The 15,874-nt window shown below is 39.8% G+C and overlaps 2 protein-coding genes across 3 annotated transcripts; both read left to right on the forward strand.

Annotated features, from left to right (window-relative positions):
- The first annotated feature begins 1,355 nt into the window (after positions 1-1,355).
- Positions 1,356-7,566, forward strand: LOC148335192 (MOB kinase activator 2). Of its 2 annotated transcripts, XM_088299545.1 has the most exons (6): positions 1,356-1,589; positions 1,682-1,856; positions 4,264-4,403; positions 4,472-4,568; positions 6,172-6,296; positions 6,970-7,566. In XM_088299545.1, exons 2-6 carry the CDS (start codon positions 1,732-1,734, stop codon positions 7,212-7,214), a joined length of 732 nt encoding a protein of 243 aa, XP_088155671.1. In that variant the 5' UTR covers positions 1,356-1,589; positions 1,682-1,731; the 3' UTR covers positions 7,215-7,566. The 2 variants fall into 2 exon arrangements, with proteins under 2 accessions (XP_088155671.1, XP_088155670.1); XM_088299544.1 differs by having other exon boundaries at positions 1,356-1,856.
- A 2,038-nt stretch (positions 7,567-9,604) lies between these two features.
- adm2b (adrenomedullin 2b) lies at positions 9,605-15,595 on the forward strand. Its single transcript, XM_088298950.1, has 2 exons — positions 9,605-9,986; positions 14,106-15,595. The coding sequence occupies exons 1-2, from the start codon at positions 9,880-9,882 to the stop codon at positions 14,461-14,463; spliced, it is 465 nt and encodes a 154-aa protein (XP_088155076.1). The 5' UTR covers positions 9,605-9,879; the 3' UTR covers positions 14,464-15,595.
- The last annotated feature ends 279 nt before the right edge of the window (positions 15,596-15,874 follow it).

Here is a 15,874-nt window from a genome sequence, read left to right on the forward strand (position 1 = left end):
TAGATGTTCTAAATCGGACCCCCGTGAAAAAGAGATGGATGCTCGGTTCAAGTGGCTATTCACAAATTTAAAATTGAAAAATACATCACGCTCACTTGAAAAATTAAGGCTCTTCACCTAACTAAGCTGCAAAGTCATGGGTGGGGAATTACATTGTTTTCATGCCATGCTGAATTCAACCTGTTTAGAGGGGGCGGTCCCATCTCACGCAAATAAGCCACTGCTCACCTTGCTCTGCTCCACGGCGATGCCAACACAAAGTACAACTACTTGTTGAGCCCAGAGTCTAACGTGAGTGCGGACAATCAATTATGTGCCACTTATGAAAAGTTTATGCTTCCAACGCTGCAGCTCTTCTTATCTTTTGAATTTGACATGATAGTGTAGTCTGGCGGTCGCTTGAAAATTTTCAGATCTTCGCCCTGACTAGCTACCAAGTCATGGCAGAGAACCTGCTTGAAGCCTTAATGAGCGTATGCAACTGATATTTCACTAATTGCTTGTCTCTTATTGTAACTGAACAGACAATCATTTACGTACTCACAGACAATTTGCATGATGATGGTTTGAACTGCATTTGTGGTATATATGTTTGCCCCAACTTTTTTTTTTTTTTTGCTCAACCACAGAATTGTGAGTCAGACCTGCATACCACTTGTGTACTGCGCTGCCATCAACAGCTTTTCGTCAAGTTTTACAAACAGCACTCATTGCTCTGGGCATGTTTGCCCATGATCTCTTTTCAGTCGACTTTACTTTGTCATGTGCATCTGCCCCTCACACACACACACACACACACGCACGCACCCACACACACACACACACACCCCCGCACACACATTATGGAAAGGGGAAGGGGAAAGGGGTGGAGTTGAGTTGAGTATTACAACTGGTGTTGGAGAAACCTGCCTGTCCGCTCAGAGCAGAGGAGGCGGCGCTTGCGGGGCGTGGGACTCCAGACAAAGAAGACACACTCACTCACTCACTCACTCACTCACCCAAACACACACAACGCTCGCTTACACACACACACACACACACACACAAACAACTGGAGTCAGACAGCTGGAAACAATCTTCAACTCCCGGGAATACTTTTTCTTTCCGTCCCTCCGGCTAACAAAGTTGTCAGAAAAAGGAGAGGCGTGTGTTTTCCAGCTGTGTGGATCCATAAGTTGCGTTACCATATGTTGTGCGTAAAAATGCATGCGTATTAGCGTGCTCGGGATGGAAAATAGGGGCTGGCTCTGCTCTTAGCTCTCCGCCATGGGGGGTTGCCATAGTTACCCCACCGCGACCAAAGCGGACGGCAACGCTCCTCCCGACGTCTGCGATGGCAAACTGTAAGTTGAACTTTTACGTTTTCTTGCTTTTCGGTCCGATCATTTAAAAAAAGAAGACAAAGCAAGAATGTTCTGCAGATAAGAGCTTATGTGCGCATTGCATATTTGCGTGATGGCATCAGTGGATTCCTCCGTCAGACAAGTAGTGCAAAGCGAAAGCAGGGAGCTGCTGAAGTTACTCGGCAAATGTTTGCTCTTAGAATACATGGTGTTGATTCCACCCTGACGACAGGACAGCAGGCAAAGGTAAACACACGTCACTGCCACTTGTGGTGAGTTTATGCACAAACACACCAGCTGTGGGTTCATTGTGTGTTTGTGTGTGGACCACCATATAGGCCCAGAGGCCTTAAAGGGGTTCACGGCAAAGGAGTCCAGCCAGGACAGGATGTTCGCTCCATTTCCTTCTACCAAGCAGGCACACTTCTTTGGGGGAATTTCCACTAAGTGGTACCAAAATAGGCACGGTGGACTAATGCTGAGCACATCTGCCTCACAGTCAAGAGATCACAAGTTTGTTCTCCTTTGTGTCTTTTTGTAATTACATAAACTATCAAGTGGGGAGCATGACTCTTAAAAAAAGAGAAATGACCTACCTGAAGCTCAAGTGTGTCTGTTAGACTTAACATGATGGTGGCAGCATGGTGAAGGAGTGGTTGGCAGATCTGCCTCGCAGTGAAGAGGTTCTGTTGTCGATTCACGTGTTCAGCGCAATTTGCATGTTCTCCACTCCTTGTGTGCCTTTTCTATGGTTACTTTGACTTCTTCACACAACCAGAAAAACATACACCGTTGGCTCCAGCTCTCCTGCGACCCTAAAAAGGACAAGCAGCGTTAATAAATGGATGGATGGGTATTAAAGTAATCATAACACTGTACTAAGGGATTTGTTGAGAACGGACTGGCTCTATGTCGAATCATCAGAATAATGTATATACATAGTTCTGGATTGTTTTTTTTTTCTTATAAGAAAAGAAAAAATAAAGACAGAAAAATAAGTTTTATTCAAATTGTTTAACATTAAACTTTAGGGTCAGTTAAACATAAAATCCAATCCTCGAGCTATGTTGTGCCTGTCAAATTGACCACTCCTTCAAAATATAAAAATATCAAAAATATAAATATTTATTAAAAAAACTTCTTCTGCTGGCATCATTATTTTTTTTATTTGATGTATTTTTTAAAATATTTTTGAATGTATTAAATATATGAACCTGGCAGTCACACACAAATGTCGGATTTACAGTATATAGCTAATTCTGAAAAAAGAAAAAAGAGCTTATTGAACGAATAGTTAGTAATGATGTCAAGCTCTGTTCATTTTTTCTTTTCTTTTGGATATTGATGGTCACATTCACCCATGAATATTTTGGGTGTACCAATGAAACAGACATTTAGCATGAGGGTTAAAACAGCAATTAATTGATGATGGGGGAAAAGTTTCACCCTTAATCAATCAAGGAAATGCACAGTAGCCAGCATTCCCAGTCACTTTTGCGTAATGCCCTGAATCCGGCCTGTACTGCATATATCAAATACAAATTTGACCCTAAATAAATTGATACACCTAGCGATGGCTTGTAAGTCGTGAAAAATTGTAAGATAGGTTCAAGGCACCACTGTGAATAACAGAGAGCACCAATTCATTTTATATTTAATAGAGTTGCGATTCATTTGTGAAATTAAGATTTCGAGAGCTTGAGCCACGTGCGAACTCTAGCTAGCAACGTAAACCTGTGACATAACTTAAGACAAAGAATCCCAGCAATTCCGGCAATCTACATTGTTACGTCTGCTAGATAGCAATCAAACAGTACTTTGTCGTTTTGTCACTCACAATGTCTCTGTTGGTCTTTGTTGATATTGTAGTATTTCCTAATCAGATAATATAATAGTTCAATTGAAGTGTGCTTGGCTGATATGACTTTAAAATATTTATTATGTATATACAACAGTGGGAATATAAGCCTGGTCAGGATGTATTGTTCAAAGAAAGCTGAACTGAACTCCACTTCTTGGTGGAAACGTGGCTCAATCACACTCTCTGTAACTTTGCTGACCTTCAAGTTGGGCTCGGACCATTGGACTAATTTTTTTTCTGGGAGCTATAGCCCCTACAGAACAGATAGTAAGCAGATGGGGTCACAGCACATCAAGGCCCAGGTGCTGTCTAAAAGTAGTTTGGCAGTTGTGCGATTCCATTGCGAATAATACAATTATTGTGGTACCTTGTCTTATGAGTTTAATTTGTCCCGTGGCAAAGCTGGTAACGGCTCCTTATCCACCGCAAATAGGAAAAATCTACGTATAAGTGGCGCTCATTAATATGCGGGGCACCATATCACTGTTTATCAAATCACTTTTCCCAATTGAAATGATCTGAGAACCGAAGTGTATAACATCCATCAAGGCAGAAAAAATTCTTGCTCTGTCAACTCTGGTTTATTAATCATTTAGCTAGCAAAAGTAAAAAATAAATAAATAAATAAAATAAAAAAATAAAAAAAACATTAATTATGGCCAGCAGATGGCAGAATTTGATCTCTCTTGTATGAGCTCAACTTGTTTAAAAACAATATGTAGGCTCCAACAGCACCATGGACCCTTTAAATGCTCTTGCAGTACAAAAAGGCTTGCTTATTTATTCGGGACTTTTCTCATGTAAAACTTATACTTCTCCAAAGAGGAGGATTATTTTGAAATATTCATTTGTCTTTTTATAACAATGTTAAACTATGGGGAAAATGCTAATTGTGAATAATATGGGTGCAGAAGAGTCTGAATGCTGACTTTACTTCTGCGTCAACTCAGTACCAACATCACACTGCACAGCTGCCAGTGTATACGTCGTTACCAAGAGAACGTGAAATGTCTCATCTCCGGATTGTGTCATAACCCCTGCATGCACTGTCCTTCAAAGGGGAATTAACAACAACATCTTGGAGACACGTCCTTACCTCCAGCAGGAGTACACGTGCCAGCACATCAACCAGATGGACATGTGCGCGCTCACGTCGCTGCCGCCCGGCGTGGACAAGGCCGAGTGGTTGGCCAGCAACAGTGAGTAACTCTTCACTTTCAGCAAATAAAGATGATGTGCTGTTTCATTGTCCCCTCTCTCTCCACAGCCGTGTCGTTTTTCAAGCACATAAACCTGTTCTCCAGCGCACTCTCAGAGTTCTGCACACCCAGCACCTGCCCGACTGCCTGTGGACCAGGCGACACGTGAGTCAATGGTGCACCACACCGTGAAATGGAGCTGTCAGATAATATGGCTATTTATGCCGTCGATATTTTGTGAGGTGAAACTTTAAAAGTCATGTGTGTTTTATGTGTATTGCTGCTGTTGCTGACACCACAAAAAGAAAGTGAAACCCAGTGAAGCTTTACGAAAAATATTAAAGAGACGTACAGTAAACCCCAGCCTATTTGATGTCTGCTTTTTACAAATGTGATTGTTTTTTCCCCCCTGCGGAACCTACACCCAGCTATTTGTTTTAAAACTCTCCTATTTGCAACTTTTATGTTCTTTTTTCTATAAATGCCCTGGTATGACGATAATGATAATAATAATAATAATAATAATAATAATAATAACAACAACAATAATAATAATAATTACACAGTGGATTATTATATTATTATTATTATTATTTATATTTAAAAATAAGTTAAGTGGGGCAACTCCTGTTTTTCATGAACGCTTATTGGCTGCGTATCGTCAATTATTCAATTCCTTTGGTTAAAAAAATTAAAATGTGTATTTTTTTAAGGTAAGGAAAGGGTGACTACAAGTTCAACGCCCAGTTTAAAAAAAATAAGCAAACTGCAAAGCCCCCATAAAGACAATAAATGCATTAATTGCATTTCACTCAAGGAGGCAAAACTTCATCCCAAATCCACTCGCCGTATTACACTTAACAATTAGTGAAGCCGATCTGTGAATGTGGTGCATGCAGCTGACTCGTCATCAATTACATGTACAATATTTTTTGCACTATAAGACACTGTTTTTTTTTCATAGTTTGGCTGGTACTGCAATTTTTCCTCTGTGAGGATTGTATATATTAAAATTAGAGAACTAGCACGAATTAGACGGAGTAGCGCCAAAAATCCCCATTCCCTAATCGTTTTGATGGAAGTGTGTTTTTCTTTTCAGTTTAAAATGGTTTACCCCAAATAAAACCCAAGTCGCAAATGTGGCCAAATTTAGAATCCTGGTCAGTTGTTGCGTCTTTTGGTGCTGTAAATAGTAAACCATTGTTGTTTCGGATGCTGCATGCTTAACTAGGGAGAGAACTAATGACATACTGTACGTTACATATTAGTTGCCATGACTTCTAATTCTTAAATTTTTTTCTTGTCCAACTTTCTGTTTGCTGTTAGTAAATACTTAAGGTGCATTATAGCAACCTCCATCAGCATACGATATCCATATAGTTAAAAGCGGATTTTTCTAATCCAGCCAGAACGTTTTCACTGCTGTCAACACAAGGAAGGATTCGGGGCTTTGGGCGTGACTCCAACCGTTACTGTTCTTGGTCCCCATTTAGTCAAATACATTTTCCCTCACAAATGCAACTTATATACTTATTGTCTGGTACTAAATGAACTGTGATGTCAACATACAACTTGTTCAAAGACATAATTTGGGAAATACTGTCGGTAGTTCACAAAATATACTTGGTTAATTTCACACTTGATAGGTGTGCAAGCAGTCCAGAGACCCATCTACTGTATTTTGCACAAGATAAGACACACATTTTCTAAAATAAGACCCCTCCACTGAGTATGCTTTCTATTCTTGCTTGTTTTTTCTCTTTTTTAGAGTTTATGTTTGGACTGACGACCATGGCAGGAAGCTGAAATGCTCTGCTCCTCTGTACTTTGACTATGCCATGTCCTACATTCAGGACCTCCTCACAGATGAAGAGGTGTTCCCCACAAAAGCAGGTAAAAGTCCTGAATCCACACACCAACTTTTAATGTACTGCTGATTGCTTTTTTAGCACAGGTTGGCTTTTAGTGGTCCCAAACTCGACTCCCCAAAACTCAATCAGTGGTGCCTCATTGAATGTGAAAAAAAAAAACAACAACAAAAAAACCTTCGAAATTAGTTCCACCAATCGACAAAAATTTGGTGGCATTTACTCACACTGGTATACAGCTTGGTGTGAATGTTTGGTGGTATGTATGTGTGGTTACACATTTTGGTTTGAAGGCACCATTTTAAATGAATTCCAGGCCTTCAATGATCTCCTATTATGAGCTCCAATCAGAACCAAGCATTAAAGACTGATGAAGATGATAAATCATGAAACTTTTTTGCCAACGTCATGTGGGCGGAGCCATCATGCGGGCAGAACACTGCCTCAATGTTTGAGATCAAAATAGCTTTGTGTTTAACTAAACAGGCCCAGATTCCACAGAGTAATTACTTTGGTGAGTAAAGTGAGACACGTCTATCATTATTACAGTATATCTACTTTGACAGATTTGTTTGGTGGTGTGCCATGAGATTCCTTTAATGTAACATATGTCTCGGCTCAATCAATGTTGGCATAAAAGGACGGCATCCGGGAAATTCTCCACAATTCCCTCTCACGCACTCACCTTTCAATTTCAGGCTCAGTGTTCCCCACCGGATTCATCTTCCTGGTCCAGAAAGTGTTTTTGTTGCTGTTCAGGACTCTGGCCCACATCTACTGGTCCCACTTCCGGCAGACGCACGCGCTGGGCCTCCACCCGCATCTTAACACACTCTTCACGCACCTCACGCTCTTCTGCCGCCAGCATGCGCTGCTGGATGCCGAGGACATTGAGCCACTGCAGGACCTTATCTTGGCTCTGGGACTGCACGGAGGAGTTTAAAACAAGAAATGATATGAAGGATTACTTTGAAAGCCATGCTTTGATCAGCAGTATCACGGGCCCGTTGTGAACTGGTCATTAAAAAGCCAAAATATTATTTAATTCAAAGAAAAAAAACGACAGAATTGATGGACTTCGGTGACAATTCAATTCAACGTGCAATCGTGTTAAACATGTACACCCGCCATAAAGTATAATATAACATTGTCAAGACTGCATGATGCACACACACACATACGCACACACTATATCCTCCTCTGAATGATGTATAGAATGACTTAACTTGCTTGTGTTTGTATGTATTCTTGTGCCAGAAACATTTGTGCCTGAAAAATAAACAATATGTACGTATATAAAAGTTTAGCCAATTTAAATGCCACATTGTCCAACTGGTCACCCATCCATTTTCTACAGGGCTTGTCCTCACTCGGATCATTGGTGAGTTAGATTCCCTGCTAGCTGACTTAAGGAATTGGAGGGGTAAACCCCACACTGCTCACCAGTCAATCATAGGCAACATTCAGACAAACAATAATTCACTCATGAACAATGTAGAGTCTTCAGTGAATCTAATATGCATGTTTTTGGAGTCCGAAAGGAAATTGCTGTGCCTCATGCTGCCTTCATTGTGGACAAACAGCGCCACCTGCTGGCAAAAGCCTCAGCAGACACTTAAAACCGAGATGCTATGCTACATATCATCGACTTTCTATTCATCTTGTCTTCGTTAGAATCGCGGGGAAGCTGAAGTTTACGCTGCTGAATTCGGAGCAACTACAGTATATTCATAATATGATGTATTATCAGCAGTGAAGTGGGAGTCATATGTTTGCAATACAATACAATATTATTTTATTTATATAGCGTATTCCTGCATGAAGATATAAATTAATCAGAAAAGGACCAACAGGTCGGAACGAATGTTAGGAATCAGGTAAAAGTACACAAACACACAAATACTGCTCAAATATTTTCTGGAAGAGTTTTGGGGCATTTAGAATTTATTTAGAATGAGTTGAGACTCAGGCATTGGAAAGTGAGCTTAAGACTTTAATACTGCAAAGTGCTGAGTCACAGAGACCCAACAATTCAGCAGTTTAATTAAGAGCTGAAATGACCTTCGACAAGTACAGGACATCCTTCTGAATCTGCGTCAGACTGAGCTTGTCACCTGTGTCCTCCTTTTGGTACTAAAACTTTGAACGGGAAACTACGACTGAGAATCAACTGTTGGGAAATTCAGGGAATCTTTTAATTTATTTAATTTTATTCTCTTAATTTTACCCCATTGTCTTGGTTGTACTGCTTCCAGTAGATGTGAGTGTTTTGAATGTCGGATTTTGTCATAGTAATCCCACAAAATCAGTAGTGCTGGCCAACGTAATTTTAACTATTTGCTGTTTCTTAATCGAATCAGATCTCAAATTCATTCTTGCAGGGTGTAGAAGGACCAATGAACTGGCAATCGATGTCAACCTTTTTCAGTCATCAAACTTATTGGCGAGGAAGAGCAAAAGTTGCATTTTAAAACTAGAAATAGACAGATAACTATTTTCAAGGCCGACACTGATATTTGGAGCCAATATTCATGTTCTTTAAAAGGGAAAATATATAATTAAGAAAAACTCCAATTATTAACTTTAACTTGATGTCTTTGAGCAAATGTTTATTGAACAACTTTACAGATCTCCAAAATGCTGACATTTTTGTATTTAACCTTAGACATCTTTGTTTTATAAATCTGACAAAAAATAGCTTCCAGTGTCATTAGCATGTCTTAAAAAGTCAAATAAAAATTTATTGGGGAAGGACAATACAAAACCACTCTTTTTTATATATCGCATATCACAACAGCTGGAGCTGTAACAAAGCGCTTTCCATATGGTGTAATATACAACTTCATTTAGATTTTTTTTTTTTTAATTTTAAACAAAAATAGAGGGCGCCGAGAGTTCCCAGGGTCAGCAGCATCCTTTATAAAGTAACAAATTTTACATTGATTTATTATCAGGAATCTGATTTTATTTTTTTGGAAAGCTTAATGCTGATATTTAACAAAAGTCTGGGCTTTATTTTTGTTGTGCATATAAGCTCACATCTTCGGTTGACTATTTCATGTGAATTTGGGTTCTATCTAGACACAATTTCACTCCTTTAAAGTCATTATTTGTCTAGAGGTAGCAAAAGGCGTTTACCCATGTTAAAAAATTTCAGACTTAGAAAATTCCCCTTGCTGCATGTACATTCAACTTGATTCAACATTTCAAATTCAAATTATATGCATGTTAATCTTTCAAATGCTATTCAACTCACCTCAATGCACAGTTCACTATATGAGACCAGTGTTGTGGTAAACTTGTAAAAGTGTTGTTCCAGGGATTGCCGTAGGACACAGTAAGCCTTCCTCCTCCTCCAAGTCCTCACTCCTCATCCTCTTGCTCCCTCCTCAATGAGACTTTCTAAGCAAAAAACCCAAATGACTGGCTGCGCCCTCTCAAAAGAGCACTTGTCATCAACTGAGAAGTCACACTTTTTAAATACGAGAAATTCCTCGAGTTAGAAATCTCTCAGGGAACATTTGCTGTTGTTTTCCACATAACCTGTGTATTTAAACACACCTTACTTCTGCGCGATAAAGCGGCTCCCGAGACTTTGTTGCGGCGTCATGTGCGCGCTGCTGTCGGCGTGGACGTGTCTTCTATTCGGCCTCCTGCCCCTGGAGAGTCAGACTCGAGCGTTGTTGAACCAGAACGTCCAGAGTATCAGAGACAGGTGAGCTCACACCTTTGCTACTAATCAGCCACGATTAAGGAAATTTAGAGGAAGTAATTACAAGGGCAATTTCGCCATTTGTTTTGGTCAAGTAACTGCGCACCAAGCTGTGACGCGAGAACGAGCAAATAGGAACCAATATTAGCTTATTTGTGTTTTAAGAGCTTTTTTAGATAGTGTGGTTTTGGATATCTCATCTCTCTAATTCGGGTAAACTGAATGAAAAAAAAATAAACAAATCAATAAAAAAAAAATCACTTCCTGGGTTAAATTAGGACCCCCAAAATAGTTTACCTAATAGTGCCTCTTCAATATGTGGCAGGAATACAACTTTTAAAATTATTTTCTCGATGTTTTAATTTTCTCTTGTAGTTTATGAACTAAAGGATTTGTTATATTGCAAAAACGTAATGCACAACATTTTATAGTATAGTACAGTTTACGTTCTGTATATATTTTTTAAGTTTTAATGATCAGGCACACGATCACGTGAAGCCTCAATTTAAAGAAGACAAACTGTACGGTGCAATTTATTTTTTAAATTTTAGATGCATCTTGATGTCACTTGTCTTTTAGTGTAAATGCACTATAAATCATCGGCCTATATTTTAAAAAAAATGAATAAAATGTTGCAATTATAGTGGATCGATTTTGAAGGATTTATATAAAAGCACTCATGGTGAGCCTGAATTCATAGAAGAAAAACTTGCCATTTGATGATATCCTTTTTTTCCCCTGGTCATTTTTATTTTACGGACCTTTTTATTTAAATCTCTTACTTTCATTGGGACACACTTAAGCTTTGTGTTTATAACACAAACAAGTAAAATGTAGCTATCTTAATGTATTTTTAAATGACTGGATCAATTCAGAGAAGACAAAATACTTAATAAAAGCCTGTTTTTCTTTTTTTTTAACCTAGTTTAATATTTAATTCTGTAGGTCATGTAGTGCTGCAGTAACTCATAGTTTCATTTGTTTTAACTTGATTTTAAGTACAATTACACCTTAAGAATTTAATGTGTTCCATTACCAACACCGTAACGTAGTTGCACATTAAATGAACTTTCCCCATTGAAATGAATTGAAATGCTATCAATCTTTACCATCTCCACTAACACAAATTATGGGGTTACAAGTTTTTAAAAAGGACAAATAGCATTGCATTGTATAAAAACAAAATGAAATGTAAGAACATGTAAAGAAATGAAACTTTCTATATTCTATATTTCTATATCTGTGTGTGAGTTGTGGCCTACAGCAGCTCCTTGCGAGTGATCTCATGTTGTATTTGAATTTTGTCCCGTTCAATAACTGAAAGTGCATCGCGACTGTGGCTCTCCTTGCCCACATCTGAGGGCATTAAAGTGCTTGTCCTATAATATCAACAAATATCACAACTGGAATGTAATCAGCAGATTTTGGGACAAACAATCACAATAACCTCTTTGGCGTTGAAATGGAGTACTGCAAAGTTGTGAGAATGAGGAATGAAGTCATTCCTTTCAGTGGCCCAAAAGGTGAGATGAAGGTGAGGGTGATTTAGCGGGATTTAAGACAAGGGCACATGTGTATAGTAAGGGGCCATTTAGCGGTCAGAAAAAAAAAAAAAAACTCTGGTGAGATGAGCTAGATCATGACATGTTTTTTTTTTTCTGGGTCAATCAATAATGTAATTTAGAAAAGGAGGCTATTTATGAGAGTAAAAATCTGTTCCTGGTTTGTTTTGGATTGTTCCATGGTGAGACCTTGTTCTCAAACCATTGCGTAAGAGGGAGAAAAAAAAAATGAGCTTCATAAAAGTGTGCACAGCAGGGGGTCCACTGAAGATCAGCGGCTGGTGGGAAAGAGAAGAATGGAAGTGAGTGTGACGGATTTAACACAATACCGTCACTGGCAACAACTAGAGAAGAAGGCAAAAAAAAAAGACAGTAAAACATGGACATATCCTCTTGTAATTAAGGACTGCGACGGAGGAAATAATAAATGGAGCAATACCGGGAAGAGGAGTGAAGGCTCCAAGTTGTTCCGCGTTCATGTGTGCGAACAAGCGCATGCTGAGCTCTCAAACTGGAAGAAGTTTTACTCGAGGGAGCATCAACAGCATGGTGCAATTTAGTGAGGATGTACTAGTGAGAGTCTCGTCTTCGGTTCCTCAAAGTAGTCTAACATTGCGCATGGGTGGAGTTTTCTTCCTTTTGGTATTTTTGTAGATGTGCGCAGTTAGAAAGGGGGGTTTGCACCGTTGTGGGAGTGAACACAGCGGACATACTTCCTGGCTAATGGGAGCTGCTCTAATCATTTCCTTTAAATTAAGTGGCGGAGAAGTGTGGGCACAGTCTCTGACATTGCAGAAGCAGAAATAGAGTCTATGCCAGAGACTCAGGTGCTCAAAGTAGTCTTACAAGAAAACTGCTAGCAGACCTCCACTTGCGGATGATTTGAAATGGCCAGGGCCATGACAGATCATAGCTGTGAAGTGGGCATTTGGAGACTTCCTTCCAACACGAACATTCGTGTTTCACCTGGTCTGAAGTTTAGTCTAGTTTCTATCACCAAATTGTTCTGTGCGCTGTGGGCATGTAAAAGAAAATGCTTTTGGCCCGCCAGAACCTTCAACATGGCGCAACACAGACTACCAAATTCCCAAACATGGTAAACTAGACTTGTCCCGCAACACTAATTCTAAAAAAAGGAGCAAAAAAAAAATCATTTGGACTTTTCTTTGAATATCCCGTCAGTGCTTTGTGGTTGATGATCTTACACAAGTCAGTTGCGGCTGTGGATGACATTAAAGTGAATCGAAGCGTAGCACTAATTCCCAATCAATTCCCCATTCATAATCGCCGTGCGAGTCACATGGTGACAAGTCCAGGGTGTTGTCAGCACCAGCTTTCCTGTAAACGGGCAGTTGAGTACTAGAAAAATTAAGCATATAATTGTTTATTGGTATCGTTAAGGTGAATTTGTTGTGCTATATTTCTTGTACTTTGTGAATATTCTTTGTGTACGTGTGTGCATGTTGGCAGCAAGTGCTCACGTTTGCAGCCGGGGAGAGATCAGAATACCAGTCAGGATTTCTTACAGGATAAAGCTTACAGACATTTTGGCGCTATTTTCACACTAAAACAAACTAAAATAAATAATCCAGCATTTTGATACAATTTAGTAAAAATAAGAAATACTGTGTTGCAGGGCTTGTGTTCAAATGAGACTGTCAACTGGAATCTGTGCCATGATGAAAGAAGACAGATTATACATTTTAATTGTAATTTGTAGCATGTTCTGCTCAATCGAACAAGACTGCAGCTCTGCAAAGCTTTTGGCTTTGATCTCTCCGTGTCGTGCAACCAGCGTTTAGAAAGGGCAATTTTTCCACTTAGACTCGCTGCCAAGTAGTGGGAGGAGAAACTCTGTCTTGGGGTATCATGTAAATTAACAAAATTGTGACGTCACAATCTTTTGGGAAATGGCAGTACACTACCACGATTCACCAAATATACTACGAATAATTGCTAGAAAGAAGCACTGAGAGTTGCTGTTAATTTGACCCGCCATTGTGTTATTCCTGGTCACCACTGTGAAATGCCTCGAGTGGACATGAATGGGAAGAAAAAGTTAAGGGTATTGTAATGATCCCCAAAAAGGCGAGACAGCAGCGAGGCGAGAAGGAAAGCACTTTAAAGTCCCTCTCAAGAGTAAGTGGAGGAGCCTTTTAACTTTTGGGCCCATTCTTGCGCAACCCACTAATTCCATTGCTGATTAACTGGAAAGATAGAATCATGGCGATAGCGGCATAGACCACAGGGTCCACAAGTTTGAATTTGGGCCGAACAATTAAACCTTTGATGAAATAGCCGCAGGTGTGAAGATGATTAAGCAAAATCACTCGCATGTCATAACTTCAGAGGAAGACGTTAATGCAGTTTGCAGTGACCCCCCCCCCCTGCTTGGCTAATAGGAAAGTAGTAATTGGTGTCAAAGAAGTACAATACATCTTTGTTGAAAAGAAAAAAACACTATGCTGTATGACACATGCAAAAAGGTTTTATAATTTGGCGTCTGGGGTTTGTGTTTGGCACCATTAAAATAAACAAAACGTTTGTATGTGTTTCCCAGGTCATCCAAACTCTCCAAACACATGACACCTTCCTTCATGTCCGATTACGCCATCGCTCCGGACGACGGCATCACCCTAACAGAGAATCGTTTCATCTGGCGGGTTTTTCTAACGAAAGAACCCCCGCTGAGGTGGGTCAACCTGGAGCAGGAAGCGTGGCCGGGCACATGGGGTCGGTCCAGAGGACGTCGCCACGCCAACGGCCGAAGGGCCCACGGGCAGTTGATGAGGGCAGGCTGCATCCTGGGCACCTGTCAGGTGCAGAACCTCAGCCATCGCCTCTACCAGCTGATTGGTCGCAGCGGCAGGGAAGACTCCTCCCCCATCAATCCCCGCAGTCCGCACAGCTATGGCTGAGACTTGCATTTAATTTTTTTGATATTTCATTACTCATTATAGACCTGCACTCCATTTCAAGTGATCTTAATTTGACCTTCTCAAAACTTTTTAAAGTGCCTGTCCAACTGTTCTGTGTTTTCTAACGCCTAAGTTGTTCACTAACAAGGAGCTCCAACTGGTGTTTAATCATGACTCGGCCTTGAATCACTTTCCAAATGATATTTAAACAGCCTTCTTCGGAAGGAAATTGACATTCAGCTCACTGTCATCAGCAGGTTGTGACAAAAAGACTGAAGGAGTCACAGAAAGGCATTGAAGTGGACAAACCCGGAAACTTATTGGTCCATTCATGGATCAAACCTGACGTAACCTGTAATGAAACAGTTGAACATGTGCATTCAAATGTTTACTGATGGATAATTGAAGTTCACTTGTAGCGGTTCTCATGCATTTTAGGTTCATCCTGGAATTTCACCAAAAAGCCAAAAAAAACAAAAGTAGTGTACAGATGAACACACACACACACAAATAATGATAATGATGAGTATTTATCAACTGCCACACAGCCATGGCAAGCTTTTTCCATAGTTGGTCACGTCCTCACTTGATCCCAGAGCAGGCAGACCTTGAACAAATCAGCTTTATCCAGATCTCCACCAAAATAGTTTTTCCATTGCCTCATGTGACAACAAACTAAATATCTGGGACCAAAACAGTTTTCATGCTTCGAGGAGCTAATGCTCAGTCTTGACATTGTCCTTCGATTGCAGAGGTGAACCTAACGTTGTACCTCATGATGCTAAAAATACCATCTGTGCACTTACGAACAATCATAAAACAGCAGAAATTTTAAATGGAAATGGAAACTAATCCACCCATGTAAATCACATTCATGACTGCAATTAATAAATTAAGTCTTGCTTTAACTGAATTATTTTCCAGGCCTTAACATTGTATGACTTTGATCCATTTGATGTTTTCTGAAAAGTTACAAGGCAAACACTGTATTGATTCTCATATTGAATCTGACTTTTAAAGTGTTATTTAACTTTAAAGTACCTTTTTCCTGTTACGAAAGATGTTTATCTTAGAAACCATGTTTTTTGTAATACAGTGCTAGCATTATGTAATAAAACACCAGTAAACCCTGTGTGTGTGTGTATGTGGGGAGTGTGGGGGTGTGTGTGTGTGTGTGTGTTATGATTTCTACATCTTGTTTGAGGTGCAATGTTATTGTTTTTAAATTGAGAATAGCAATATTTATGATTGGCGAAATGCATCCTCAGTCACTCACACGCATACTGTCATTCATGGACAACACATTCACTCACACACATAGCACACACAGTCGCATACGCACGCACTCAACAGGAGGAAAGTCCAAAGCTTCTGGCATGAAATTGGCCAACTGCATGACCTTGCAACTCTA

This window comes from Idiotropiscis lumnitzeri, chromosome 6 (assembly GCF_059441095.1).
Source record: "Idiotropiscis lumnitzeri isolate Australia: NSW breed Sydney's pygmy pipehorse chromosome 6, RoL_Ilum_1.0, whole genome shotgun sequence".
Classification (NCBI taxonomy): Eukaryota; Metazoa; Chordata; class Actinopteri; order Syngnathiformes; family Syngnathidae; genus Idiotropiscis; species Idiotropiscis lumnitzeri.

Excerpts from the sequence above, each read along its gene's own strand:
- LOC148335192 (XM_088299544.1), top strand. The coding sequence starts at position 1,624 with ATGCACAAACACACCAGCTGTGGGTTCATTGTGTGTTTGTGTGTGGAC. Across the intron at positions 1,857-4,263 it reads TCACAGTCAAGAGATCACAA|GGGAATTAACAACAACATCT; the intron begins GTTTGTTCTCCT and ends TGTCCTTCAAAG. Across the intron at positions 4,404-4,471 it reads CGAGTGGTTGGCCAGCAACA|CCGTGTCGTTTTTCAAGCAC; the intron begins GTGAGTAACTCT and ends CTCTCTCCACAG.
- adm2b (XM_088298950.1), top strand. The coding sequence starts at position 9,880 with ATGTGCGCGCTGCTGTCGGCGTGGACGTGTCTTCTATTCGGCCTCCTG. Across the intron at positions 9,987-14,105 it reads GTCCAGAGTATCAGAGACAG|GTCATCCAAACTCTCCAAAC; the intron begins GTGAGCTCACAC and ends TGTGTTTCCCAG.